General features: G+C 34.0%; 1 protein-coding gene and 1 long non-coding RNA gene across 2 annotated transcripts; one reads left to right on the top strand and one right to left on the bottom strand.

Annotated features, from left to right (window-relative positions):
• Nucleotides 1-52: 52 nt before the first annotated feature.
• LOC145641315 (uncharacterized) lies at nucleotides 53-14,327 on the top strand. Its single transcript, XM_081692268.1, has 13 exons — nucleotides 53-185; nucleotides 289-881; nucleotides 984-1,178; nucleotides 6,286-6,462; nucleotides 6,553-6,591; nucleotides 6,680-6,845; nucleotides 9,603-9,650; nucleotides 9,764-9,808; nucleotides 10,636-10,918; nucleotides 10,994-11,085; nucleotides 12,263-12,435; nucleotides 12,666-12,816; nucleotides 13,993-14,327. Exons 2-6 carry the CDS (start codon nucleotides 720-722, stop codon nucleotides 6,776-6,778), a joined length of 672 nt encoding a protein of 223 aa, XP_081548394.1. The 5' UTR covers nucleotides 53-185; nucleotides 289-719; the 3' UTR covers nucleotides 6,779-6,845; nucleotides 9,603-9,650; nucleotides 9,764-9,808; nucleotides 10,636-10,918; nucleotides 10,994-11,085; nucleotides 12,263-12,435; nucleotides 12,666-12,816; nucleotides 13,993-14,327.
• Nucleotides 12,152-13,588, bottom strand: LOC145641331 (uncharacterized). Its single transcript, XR_014115373.1, has 2 exons — nucleotides 13,371-13,588; nucleotides 12,152-13,002 (listed from the first exon to the last, which is right to left on the bottom strand). It is a non-coding gene; the product is annotated as an uncharacterized LOC145641331 (long non-coding RNA).
• Nucleotides 14,328-14,534: the final 207 nt, after the last annotated feature.

The following is a 14,534-nucleotide window of genomic DNA, read 5'->3' as shown; positions in this document are numbered from 1 at the left end:
GGACCATAAGCCAGTACAACTTATAGTAACGCCATTCAAATAACACTTGGCAGCCGATACATGTTACTTTCTCCCGCCCCCCATTTTGTGAGCTGTGGAATTCAGAAGGGTTTGCACTTTGCAAAGATGAACTCTCTCAATTTCTTCTCCAATTCCTGCTAATAATCGCTGAGTACTCGAATTATGTAAGTCTTTCAATCCCTTTGTTTCTCAATTTTTGTGAAATCCATCATAATTCTAGGTTGATTTTAATTTTCTAACCCAATTTTGTAATCGATTTTTTGGTAGATTGAAACCTGAAAAATCATGAAATCTAGATCAAAGAAGCAAAAACTTAGCGATAAAGATGATGAAATCAGAGATTGGTCTAGCGAATTGCCAAAAGATGTACTTGCTCACATACTTTCTTTTCTGCCAATTAGAGATGCTATAAAAACTGTTCAAATTCGCAGATTTGGTGATCTTTGGACTTTGAGCCCTAATCTTAATTTCTCTTTCCAAAAGGAAAGATTCATCGACAATGTGATCAAATACCACAAAAATCCCATTATTAATACGTTTGAATTAAAAGTATTATTTGATATTTCACAGGATAAGTTGATTGAATGGACCAATTTCGCTTTAAGTAAAGAAACTAAGGAGTTGAAGTTTATTTTTATAATTTAGTTAATCTGCCACCACAAGTTTTCCGTAGTCATTGTCTTGTTGTGCTTGAGCTTATGGGGTTTGCGATCAAGCTCCCGGGTGTTGTGAACTTGGAGTCACTGAGAAGTTTGGTGCTTGAGCGTGTGGGTTTGAGTGATGAGATGTTTCAAGATTTGATAAAAGGATGCCCGCTTTTACAAGAATTGTTTGTTTTAAATCCTCAAGGATTACAAAAGGTGCATTTTACTAATCCGAGCATTGCGTATTTGCAGCTTGATCTTTCAATGGAGTATGTGGTTGTACCCTAACATTACTCAATTGATTGCCCTAATGTCAAGATCTTGTATGTTGAAAATGTGCTTTTGGATCATCTGAAAGTGATTAATGCTTCTTCGGCCTGTCTATGCTTCATCAAAAAAATATTTTATTTCGAAGACCAGGATATGAGAGTGACGAGGGCTCAGCATTTTGAATTATTACTTGACAAATTTCGGAATGCTGAGTTTTTCCAGCTGGGAAGCAAAGTTTATCGAGTGAGTTGTTTTCTCCTTTCCTTTGTTCTTACTTTTTGAAGAATTCTGCACCTTTTGGTTTATTTGTGATTCCTCACTATTGTTAATTATTTTTCCATTCTGGCCACACTTACAGTATTGTTATCTGGTACAGGTATTCGAACTGTGATAATGAACCAGTATATTGTAATCTGTTACTTATTGATTTGAAGTCTTTGTCGTAACAATAATTATGGTCTATTTTGTGATACAAGATCTAGCTGTTTTTAATATATCTTTCATCGTAGAATGTTAGCCTGTTAGGAACAAGGATAATACCTGATTTATCTACTTGAAACTATGAATATGTTGGGTAGATTTTGCAAAGTTTTGATCTTTCTGTGTTTATATTCTGGTCCTTTGTGGAAAACTCACAATGATCGAATCAAATCTGTATTGTTTCTGTGTATTGCGGCTCTCACCCTTTACAACCTAAGCTGCCACTATATATACAAGGATACATCCACTAACCCTCTACACCTGACCAAAGAGTCAAAGACAAAGTTCAGCTAATAATAATAATAAAAAAAGGTAATTAACATGTGGTCACATGTTAATTTCTACAACCCCTCCCTCAAGTTGGATTGGGGAAGGTTCCAACAATTCCTAACTTGTAGGATAAGAAATTGTGCCGACTTTCATGTCCTATCCAACCAAACTAGCTCACTAGTTGTGTGTGGCATGCTGATTCAGCCGAAGACTTTGAAACTGTCTTTTGCTTCTTGCTTTTTCAAGATATGAGACTATTCAGTATCTTGGCAAAGACTATTCAAGTGCCCAGATTGAAGAGCAGCTTGTAGATGAGGCTTCCTGGGAGTCTGCATAAATTGGTCTGGATAATCTCAAATATAACGGTCTTCCAATGAGTCTTCTATACTGTTGAAGGAGGATTTTAGCCCCTTTTGCATAGGGAATTTGCTGAATATGTTTTCTCTCATTCAGGATTATTCCCTCCTCGTTCCTTGATACTTCTAACCAAGGATGCACGGATTCGTTAGATGGTAGCCGTCTCTCGTACCGGAAACGTTTTGGGGACAGGTATGGTACAGGTACGGCTTGGAAAACGTCCCCAAGGTGTCCCCTTTGAAAGTGGTATGGCAAGCCAATTTGGGGATGGCTAGCCTCTTGCTCGGATACATATCGGGGACGGCTGGGCTCATTATATGACGTTTCCTTAGATTTACATCCCATATTTTTAGAAAAAAACCCCAAATTAGTGAATTACTAACCTAATTTTCGATTCCCCTCAATTCTCAAAAACCCTAACAATTGCCAACAGCGATTCCCTTAGAGTTGCGACTTAATTCAATCTTCTGCGTTGACAGGAGACCACTGGCGACCACTCCGACAACGGCGACCACTCCGACAACGGCGACCGGCGAGGCTTCGATTTGTTACTGTTCCTCTTTCTTCTCTCTTTGTTCAGCTTCTAGCTCTCTTTTTTCTCCTTCTTCGCACCTTACTCATAGTTCCTCAATACACATCTTATTCTCTAATGTCATGATAAGTTTGGATATCCCTCTTTGATCATATGATACATAATCTAACTAGGGAGATATATCCCATTTTTTATTTTTATTTATTTTTATTTATTTCATTTGCATAGTTCTCCCTCTATGATCTATGCTTATGCTATCCATCAATGATATATCATTTGCATATCCCACCAATACACATCTTACTCCCTTGTTTCCAAACTTATCTAACTTTCTATCGGTGTTTGATGCATAGCATAAGCATCCTATGATTATAAGATGATCAAATCTGGTTTCTTCTTTAAGAGCCTCTCATAAGGTGCTTTCCACCCAACTAAAGCACTAGGCAATAGATTAATGATGTGTATAGCTGCCATTACACATTCACCCCATAAGTATCTCGGTAGATCTGCATAGATTCTCATGGTTCTAGCTGTCTCGGTCGAGTGCCCGTGCCTGTGCTTTCTCTCAACTCTGCCATTCTGTCGAGTTACACCTAGAATACTTCTCTGATGCTTTATCCCTCTATCATGAAATATTTTACTGCATTCACTTTGTAACACCTCCGTCCCATATCACTTCTCACATTTTTCACCCTTACATTGAAGTGATTTTCAATGTAATTAAAGAAGGTATTCAAAATATCCTTCACTGGGACAACATATGTGTCCAACTCCTACTATAGTCATCTACTATAGTGAGAAAGTATCTCTCTCCTATCACAGCAGGAATTCTATAGGGTCCCCAAATATCTACATGAATAAGATAAAAAATTCCATCTGCAATTGAATTACTTAATTTGAAAGGAAGTTTATGATGTTTTCCTATGCAACATGCATCACAAAAGAAATCTTTAAAGGAAGTACAATTGCAAATCTCAATATGTATCATCTTAGAAAGAGAACTATGCCCTAGTCTAGCATGAAGAACATTCAAACAGTTAAATTATTGCTCATCTTCTCTTCTCCTCTTGTGGCTTCATTCCCTTCATCACACTTTATCACCAGCATGTAAAGCCCATTCTCCTTCACTCCTCTTGCAACATTCTTTTTAGTGTAGGGGTCATGTAAGATACAACTTTCTGTATCAAATAGCACATTGAGCTTGCTGGTTTCAATCAGTTTACTCACTGACAGTAAGTTATGTTTAAATTCTTCAATACACAGTGTATTGCAAAGAATCAGTTTGCTTGACATCTTAACTTCTCCTATTTTCTCAATGAACTTGATAGTTCCATCTGGAAACCCTACTTTAACTGGTTTCTTTAGCAATTTAAAATCACTAAATGCTTTCTCATTACCACACATATGATCAGAGGCACTGGAGTAAGCAATCCAAGTATCCAATACTTTCTATTGGAAGTTATAGCATTTGAGACTAAGATTATACCTGCAAAGTTGGCCATTTTGCTACTGCCCTCTCCAAAACCTTGCTGTTTGCTGAATGCCTTCATTACTTCTTGAACTACTGCAGATTGCTGTCGAGCTTGCATTCTGCATTCCCGCTCTTGCTTCCACAATCAAGCTGTTCTTCCTCTAGGTACTCATTTTAGCAGCATACCTCATTCCTCCTTTTCCTTTTGGGTTGTTCTTGAACCAGTCCGGGTACCCGTAAATCTTGAAACAGTCATCAATAGTATGTCCCTTCATTTTGCAGTGGTCGCACCACTTCTTCATCTTCATCTCTTTCGTCTTTCTTCTTTAGAAATTTCCATTTCATCTTCCTTGATTCATCATGATCGCTGCAAAAACACTTGTTTCTGTTGTGTTCTGCCCCTCCAATATCTGTCTCAGCTTGTTGTACCAAATGAAACGCTCTGTTCAGAGTTGAAGATGGCTCCATTGCCATTTTATTCCCAGCAATGTTCTAATTTTTCTTGCTGGTCCCATTACAAATCTCTCACTTTGTTTCTTTCCTGCATCTCCAAAGAACTTCTTGAGCAACTAGCACGTGCATTTCTTCATAGCACTACAGGTGCACTCAGGTAACCCTTCTACATCCTGTATTTCATCCCAGATCTGTTTTTATCTTGAAATAATACTCATAAACTGGCATTATTTCTTGTTCAAGGTTCTTAACCTGTTTCTTCAGAGAGAGTAGAGGAGAGGTGCATTCGTTTTTCCATATCTCTCCTTAAAGTTCATTTAAGAGCTTCTCTATAGAATCTATGTATGTGAAGCTATTGGCAATCGTCTTATCCATAGACCTGCAAACTAGGCACGTAATCGTTTCTCATCCAAAGAGCATACTTTGGTTCTTCAGGTTTAGGCTTAGTCACCTACTCACCTTTCCCTCTAGGAATTCAAGCTTATTCTTAGATCCCAATGCAAGCTTGATGCTTCTGCTCCAGTTGAGAAAGTTTTCTCCATTGAACATAAGAGGAACATTTGCATTATCAGAGTTCGCAAGAAACAATGGATCTGCATATCCATTCTCATTCTTTGTTTCCTTATCTTGCCTTGCCATTCGATCAAGGTTCAAGAAACCCTTCTGTTTTCAACTCGATTATGAAGCAGTAAGGTAAAAGATTCAAGCTTTCAACCTTGCTGCTCAGATATCATGTAAAGTTTTGATCTTTCTGTGTTTATATTCTGGTCCTTTCTCGAAAACCACTTGCAATGATAGAATCAAATCTGTATTGATTTCTGTGTATTGCAGCTTTCACCCTTTACAACTTAAGCTGCCACTATATATGCAAGGATACATCCAAAGTTATTAAAATCGGGATTCTACTTTGAATCGGAAGGGGCTATCAGAATCGAATCGTATCGTAAAATCGAATCGTAGAATCGTAAGATTCTACCGACATGCATAATCAAGACGTCAAATATAAATTTAAATAAATATATTGAAATTATGAGTTTGAAACCTAATTATTGATAGATAATAATTATTTACCCATTAAGCAATCAATACTTGACAATATATATTTATAAAAACCTATATAAACATGTTTGTTACTTGTAAGGATTTTGCTAGTTCAGAAAAATGTATAAAATCGAGTAGAATCGTAAATCGAATCGTATGATATACATGAATCGTAAAATCGTAAGATTTTATACATCCACTAACCTATACTCCTGACTAAAAACAAAGTACATCTATTAAAAAAAAAAACCTACAGCTATACAGGACAGCTGTATACAGGACATAATAGAGAAAAAAAGAAAATAAGGTAATTAACATGTGGTCACATATTAATTTCTACAGTTTTTCTCTTCACTTGTAGTTGAGTTTTGATGTTGTGTATGTTACATTTGAGGGTTTGGGCACTTGTAGTAGTATGTCATTTGACAGCAACTCTCAAGTCATTTACACTTTAGTTTCTCACAGTTTTTGTTACTTCTGACTGACCATTACTTGCTTTTGATGTAGCAAATATGTTTGGCTACCATACATGTAGTCTAACAAACCAATGTTAACCAAGTGTGATTGCCAAAATTAAATTTCTCAGTGTGCTCAGAGAAATTCAAGCTTTTTTTTTTTCTTAACAACTTAGTGCATTGCAGTGGTTTTTTTCTCTGTTATCGAGTGTTCATTTTATTTACTTTTAGGCTATAGTTTTGATAATAATTGGAAGAAACAAGTAATAGTTCTAATTTTATTTGTTTCAGCAACTTCAACACTGTGGACAAGAATATAATGAGAAACTATCTGATGATTCTGATCTATGCAATGATTGGACACATATAGCTCTGAGGCCTGGTTTCCATGGAGGCTGTCTGCTAGACATGTTCAGATTACTGTGCAACTCACACATGTTGGAAGAACTTATAATATATGCCAACGGGGTAAAATGTTTTACATAATGAGTTTTTCTAGCCATTATCGTGATCCACCTTTTAATACTTATAACATAATGATCTTTCATATAATGTCAGGATTTTTCTTGTGATTGCAATGAACTCCTTGTGCAAGAGGTTTTTTCTTGTTATGATATCCATCAACTTACGAATGTCTCCATTCGTGAGTATGAGAAGCCTTACAAAACTCTTTTTCGGCTGATAGGAATTCTGCTTGAAAGAGCAGACACCTTGGAGAAATTGGTTATTGCCAGCAGTGGGAAGGATCAGCTCTTTTCGAACGACAACAAAATTTTCTTTATGAAGTTATTGGGCATTCCAAGGGCCTCACGCAATGCACGCGTTATTTTCGATGGAGAAATATACTGAAGGTATTATGCGCTTATGCTGTATGTTGAAACTTGAGGATTTCTTATGTTTAAGACCGAGTTCCTTTGAAATTTTTTTTACTGTTGCAACTTAGGATCACTGTTTGATTTCAGTGCTGCTGCTACCAATATCTGACTTTGCTTGGAAAATGACTGAATTCTCCATCTCTATTTGTTCTTATTTGGAATTTTTTTATAGACAAAATCAAAATAGGAAGAAACGTTGCTAAGTTGATTTATGTTATTGCTGTTTGCTACTTCATTGCTTTAAGGCCATCCCCCCTTTAGAAATTACTGAATAGTTTGGACCATTGTTCATAATAATTAGTGACTATGTTGCTCACAACTACATTGCCAAAGCGGCACAAATGTGACAATGTAACTCTTAACTTATGTCAACATTGAGCAATTTTGGAAAGGTTTAGCACCAATTGATAGCGCAAACACCAAGCAAAGCTTGTGTTGTATTACTTGGTAAGGTTCATATGTTGAATCCTTGTGGTTTGAGGCTCAAATTTTGTCATGTAATAGTGTTTGTGAGTGAGGATCCTCTGATCTTTACATCTACATACAATTTGCACAAAGTTTCAAATAAATTGATTAAAAAAATTCCCAAAAGTATTATGAAATGAAACATTTGCATAGAGCGTAATGTACAGCGTGCTATCGAGTGCACAAAATAACTATTTATTGTTTGGGTTTCTTTTTGGCTTGTTCATGGACATGCAAAGTATGAGAGCTTGAGATTATAGGAAAGAGACAAAGCAACCTTAAAGAAAGATAGAATAGAGGTAGAATTGTTTTTCTCTCTTTGTTCTTATATGAATACATCAGTTTGACTATGTAAATTACGTTATGACTAATCTAATAAGATATTTTATAGTATCATATATTTATACACTATTGTTTTAGGAAACTTCAAAATTAGTATACATTATAAGAATTGGAATTTTTTAAAAATTTTGTAAGGAATAATACATTTATTTGAAATTTTATAAACATGCTTCATATGTTTTGTATAAGAAATATATCATATAGTTTCCAATCATGCTATTAAAGAATATATACCTTAATGATATTATAAGATACAAATATAAAACTATACGAAGTGATAAAGAATATAGGTAGAATAATCTCTTATGAGATATAGGAAATTATTTTGTAATTATTGTAAAATAATAGGTTTACTACTACCTCTGTAGTTTGTTTCCAAATGAAGTTCTTGTTTGGAAAAAAATTAGAATTAAGAAAATGGGAGGATGAAGTACATTAAAAAGAGAGTTAAGTACAAGAAATGTGGGTAGAGTCGATAGACCACAAAAAATAAGAATGTGAAAAGAAATAAAATACGTGCACATGGGTGGAGGCACAATATTTTAGGGAAAATATGAGGGTATTTTAGATAGTTAAGTGAACTAAAACTAAATATTGAGGGTAATTTGATATTTTTATAGTGTCTATAAATGAAAAATGAAATAGAAACAACATTTTGGGGCGCCTAAAAGGACCACGGGAACTTCATTTAAGGTATAGAGGGAGTATATGGTAGATATCTTTACCTTACCTAATATAATACGAAGTACGATTCTCACTCTAGTCATGGAGTTTGTTATATTTTAATCTTACATGGTAGTTTTTGGCTATATAATTCGAATTATGATAACTAACCCCATATACATGCGATTTGTTCGTATTTTTTTAAAACTTATTACTTTTCTATCTAGTCAATTTTGTCAATCTTATACGAAGGAAAAAGTACATGTTAAAATTAAAGAATTTGTTGAAATAAATGTAATTAAAAAAAACACTAAACTTTTGTTTTATCTATTGTATGAGATTATTGCTTGCCTTAATTTAATTGGGCAATTGAGTTTAGGTTTGACAATGTTATAGTATTTTTTTATTGCCTTATTTATTTTCCTAAGTCAATCAATTAATTATCCATAGTTAAATATGTCTTGTTATGTCAAGGTTTAAGGTTTATCAATCATTGACTTTTTTTTAATGCATATACCATCATAAGAATTTTGTAAATTAAAAAATAAAACAAAGGTGGGGGTTATCGTTGGTAGTTTATATTTTAGACACCAATTTTTCATTCCTCATCCCTTCACTTTTACAATAGAGATAAAACAAAGGTTTACCCTATAATGGAGTTAATTCCTCCTGAAATTCTTAGATGTGGGATGGATAGAAGGGGTTAAAAATTTGAGGTTGAGTTAAAGTTGAAACTCTGAATATTGTAAGTCATGAAATCTATTTCAAAGGAGCAAGAGGGTTGAGATATGGATAGGTTAAGTGACTTACCTGATGAATCACCTGTGTCCACATTCTCTCCTTATTGGATATTAGTGAAGTTGTAAAAACTGTCTTAATTCATTGATTTGATAATCTTTGGACTTTGTTTCAACATTAATATTTGATTGGTTCTATGGCCAATACGTCTCCAAAATATGAAATTTCAAGTATTTATGCTAGTTTAGCAACTCTACCACGTGTTTTTAGAATTCCATATCTTCCGGTTGAACTTAAAGATTTAAAAATTAAGCTCCCAGGTCTAGTATACATGCATCTCTTAGAGTATTGTATCTTTCTTATGTGACTTTGAGGGTGATGAAACTTTCAAATTTAATTTATCTGGATGCCTGCATGTATGAGAAATGGCTATTCTGTTTCCTGATCTTTTGAAAGAGCTGCATTTTACTTCTCCAAGCATTGAAAAGCTGGTGCTTATTCTAAGTATCTGCACGGATTTTGTAGGAAAACCATACTCACTAGATTGTCCCAATTTGAAGATCCTGCATATTGGTAATGTTTTATCAAATAATCTGCAACTGATTGATGTTTCATCTGTCCGTGAAGTCAATATCATACGTCCGTTTCCCTGTAGTGATGAATGTTTTGAAATTTTACTTGACAAGGTTGAAGATATCGAGGTTTTTCACTGGGGATATAAAGCTTATATGGTGAGTTGATGTGTATTCCTCTTCCCCGTGATCTTTCTTGTGAAGAACCCGGCCTGCATTTTTGCTGTGTATTCTTGATTCTTTAGTATTTGTTGCTATTTATTTTCAATATTGTTATCTTGTCAGCTATGATATTAATTATGTACTGTATCAAATTTAAGTCATGTCATCATACAATCTTATACAATCTTAGGCTCTTAAATTGTACTTGCATTGTTTCCTTGATGTTAAGAGAGAGAGAGAGTTAAATTAAGCATATGATCCTGCATATTGGTAATATTTTATACTTTTATCAAAAAAAATGCAAGTGGTTGATATTTCCTGATAGGATATCTCGTGTATGCTTCATTTAAGCTACCTTAAAACTCATAAACCATGTAGTCCAGCAGAACAATGTGTTGATCAAGTGTCATTACCAAACTCAAATTAAATCAAATCATCGTGTCATGTGCTCAGATTGATTTATGTAAGCTTTTTTTTTAGACAGCTGAGCCATTGTAGTACTTTCTAATTCAGTAATTCTATGTTGTGGGGTGTTGTTGCTTAGTTTCTCACAAATATAATGTTAAATGAAAATCATTAGAATATTGCTTATGTTCTTTTATTCTTTTACAGCAATTAAAACATTGTGGAAATGAGAAATTGTTTTCCACAAAATACATGGATGCATATAACTTTGTGTACTAGGGTCCATAGGAAGCTGTCTGCTACACATTTGTAGATTGTTGAGAAACTTATAGTTCTTGCAGGTACTTATAATATATGCCGATGTGGTAAGTTTATATGTATATTGAATTCATCTAGCTAAATTTTTGCTCACCTTTCAGGTAACACAGATTCTTTTGTATATATGTGCGACTGCAGTATGCTTTGGTACAAGCTTTCTTCTCCATGTGTGATGCAACAACCTAAAGTTTCACCAATCGTCATTATTAGAAGTCATGTTGAATTTCTTCTTAAAAGTGCTGCTATTTTCAACAAATCGGTTATTATGTGTGACAGAAAGGATCTACAACTTTTTGTGAAGGGGCATGAATTTATGATGATGGAGTTGATATGTCTTCCAAGGACCTCACGGAATGCAAGGGTTGTCTTTGCTTCAGAATTACGGTAATGGTATGGTAATATGTAGGACAGCATACTCTGCTTCATCTTTAAATGTAGAAATCTTTATCTTATGTGTAGGAGTTGGGAATCAGGACCCCCTGTTGTGATTCAAAGTCTTGCTGCTACTGATAATGGCCTGGTCTACTCCTACGGTTTGCTATGCAGATTTGGTAAGTTTTGTAGTGATTAAAAATTTGGAAATTTTGTCAAGAACTGCCAATTAAAGCGCGTGTTTTGAAAACTACATATTAATTTATTTATTTTTTTAAAAAAAACTACCACAAAGTTGTAAAAAGTGTAAATAACACTACCACTTTAATAATTCCAACTAGAATATTCGGCATGTGGCACTATTACTTTTTACCTTTACCTCATTAAAACACCATCTAAAATGACTAATTATTCTTCATAAAGGTAAAAAGTAATAAAAAGTGAAACCTAAATGCCGGAGATTCTAGCCAAAATTGTTAGTGTGGTAGTGCTACTTAAACTTTTTACAACTTTGTGGTAGTTCTTTTTTTAAAAAAAAAAATTTAATAGGTAGTCTATGTTAATCGGCTCGGGTACCCATGTCCGACACGGGTATGTGTCCAAGTATCCGACTCGGCTATTTTGTGAAAAAATTCTATGATTTTGAACTATAATGAAGTGTCCAAGTGCCATATCCATGTCCGAGTGTCGGACCACTTGAGGTAAAACGAAGAGTCCGAGTAATATAGGTAGTTGTTTTCAAAACACGTGCTTTACTTGGTAATTGTTGACAAACTTTCCTTAAAATTTTTAATGGGCGATTAATGTTATTGCAAGCTGCAATTAGTTTCATCTGATCTACTATTTGTCTCCCCTGTCTCTTCCAAACATCATTTGGTGATCAAATCATACCGTAATGATTTTTATTTAACAAACTAATAAAAGTAATAATAAGAATTATATCGTGTTGCTCTTTGTTTCTTTAAGCACATTTAGTAATGGTAACTGGTATAGTGATAAATACTTTTGTAATTTTATGATGGTGGCTCTGGGTAATTCACCTCTTTGTATGTGCATTGCCATGGAAAAACTTGCAAAATTGCAGGACCTGGTCATTACCAATATCACAATCTATCATTGCTTACCATATGGAAAAGCAAGGTTGCTTAAATATATTAGAACCATCCGCCTGTGCGAGTAATTCATGCCATTCTGCTTTTGTCCTGTTTTATAGAATATGGTTTGCTCTCATTTTGCTGATCTTCATTAGCTAGTTTATTTCATGGTTACTTTTGATATTATTGGCAAAGCATGTTTACAATATTTGTATAAGATCAACTATCACTCTGCATTGAGCATACTATTCTTGTTTGGCAGATATAGGCAAGTGTTATATACACAACCACAAATTCCACAACAGTCATTCCATGATGAGCATTCTCTACCACATTGAGTGCACTTCGATTTGGCAGATAAAGTCTCGTCCGAAACCTCGTCCATCTCATGAATGTCGTACTGCAGAACTGCTCCCGCTTTTACTAGTTCTTTAAGTAAGTTTCCACTTTCATTCTCTATGATCACCTTTATCTTCTCATCGGCACTGATTACTCCTGCAAAATGTGAAAACAATCTCTCCTTTGTCTTAATAATTGTGAACTAGACCAAATTACATGATACAGTCAGCAAACATAGAGAATAAAATCACGAGGTTATTCCATAAATCGTAGTAAACAGCAATACTGAGAGACTAACCACTTTATTACATGATCTATATTCTAAGGTGACATCCTAGTAAAGAAGTAATGAAATCTAATAAGTTGGTTAATGAGATGGTCTATTACGGACACATCGAGGTATAACAAGCTCCCACTCGATAAGGCAAAAACAGTTTCTACAGCAATTTCTTGAAGAAATACAGGCTGCTCCACAAGGTATGCACTTTAATTGATCTTTTGAGTTTGCATCTTCTTGATCTGTTTGTATTTCCATTACCTCTTTGGCAAGTCCTAATGTTTTTGTTTCGGCCTCTATCAACATTTGCATTAATAAGCTACCACTTTCTAGTTCATCCTGATCCTCTACATTTAGGCGATTTAGCTTCGTAGCAAATGTGTCACCTACAAAAAGCACACATTTACCTTAGTCTTTTTATTGAGGGCTAATATATCTATCAATCACGATGTATGGATTAATTCATCCACTCTATAGGTCGGAGAAAGTAATTCACATGATCAATTAAACTTGAGATTTTTTTTTTCCTACAAATGTGTAAGTTATCTAGATGAATCTAACATAGCCACACATGATAAGTGTAAAGTTAGAACCCGGCAATTAAAAAAGAATAAAGAAAGTATATACTACGTACGAATGCAATAATAAGCAACTTTAAAATTAACGAATTCGTGATCAAAACCATAATGGTACAACTGCAGATTAGATCTTAGTAATACTAGACGGAAAAAAAAAAAAAAAAAAGAGGGAGAACCTGATTGAGTGAGCAAAAGTAGAGCTGATAAGAAGACAGTGAAGAAGCTTAACTTGAATGTGATTTTCGCCATCATTTGAAGCTCAAATGTTTGAGAATCAGGAAATGAGATTATTTGTTATGAAAGTAAGATATTTCTGTTTATGATTGATGTTTTTGTGGTCAGTAAAATCAAAGAGAGAGATCTCAATTATTTGGGGTGTGATATTCCTGTTACAAGTCTTCATGTCCTGGGTCACGAATTTATTATATTAAATCAAATCATTAATATAACACCATATAGTATGTAACGATTGTTAGGTAGATCTTATGGAATATCTAACGCACAAATCTGTAGAACCTTTTTGGATAGGTGATTCGACAATTTGTTGTAGCTGTGAGGATAATTTCCTAATTATTTTGTATTTGGAAATATTTTTTTTTATTTTTATTTTTATTTTATTTTATTTTATTTTTATTTTTTTTTATGATTCCGCATAATCCTTTTATAATAAAGTAATATCACAATAATCATCAAGAGAGAACAGTATATCCACATTTATTTACATAAATTGTTGTTATTTTCAAATCTTAAACTTTCTTAACATCACAAATTTATTACTTTATCTAATTTCATCAACAGATCAGAAGTGTCAATGACTGAGCCATTGGAGCTAGATGAGATAATGGCACTTGCGATTTTGATCATTTTGTGCTATAACCTTTTTCATCTAGCATATATTTTTGTGTTTCCTGTTTGTCTCAAAACTTAACTAGTGATTAGGAAAAACAAATTAACTTGATGCTTAGCTAAGTTTGATTGAACTTGAGTATGTAAATTGCTCATTAATTTTTTTTTTATTTTTTTTTCATACCTGTAATTTCAATTCCCAGTAAAATCTAAATGTTTAGTTGATTAGTTGCATGATCATTTTCTACTTTTGCAAGTGATATACAAGTAAATGAAATTTGATATCAGATCTTTGGTATAAGTTTGGAATAATGGGGTTGGTTTAATTTCCCTCGTAAGTTGCAATTGAAATTGATTCAGTCATCAGATGTGTTAACACATGAACTACTCCAAATAAAACCAACTTGATTACAAGGATTGTCACTTTATTCTTTATAATTACAAATTACCTCTTAGGAAAGTTCCCACAAATTTCGAAAATTTCTTTAACTAAC

This window comes from Chenopodium album, chromosome 1 (genome assembly GCF_948465745.1).
Source record: "Chenopodium album chromosome 1, dcCheAlbu1.1, whole genome shotgun sequence".
Taxonomy (NCBI): Eukaryota; Viridiplantae; Streptophyta; class Magnoliopsida; order Caryophyllales; family Amaranthaceae; genus Chenopodium; species Chenopodium album.
Note: the sequence above shows the minus strand (reverse complement) of the source record. Positions and strands in the feature narration are given on the sequence as shown.

What these genes read in the sequence shown, in the direction of transcription:
- LOC145641315 (XM_081692268.1), top strand. Translation starts at nt 720, where the DNA reads ATGGGGTTTGCGATCAAGCTCCCGGGTGTTGTGAACTTGGAGTCACTG. An exon ending in TGGGAAGCAAAGTTTATCGA is followed by an intron (nt 1,179 to 6,285) that starts GTGAGTTGTTTT and finishes TATTTGTTTCAG; the next exon opens with CAACTTCAACACTGTGGACA. An exon ending in TTATAATATATGCCAACGGG is followed by an intron (nt 6,463 to 6,552) that starts GTAAAATGTTTT and finishes ATATAATGTCAG; the next exon opens with GATTTTTCTTGTGATTGCAA.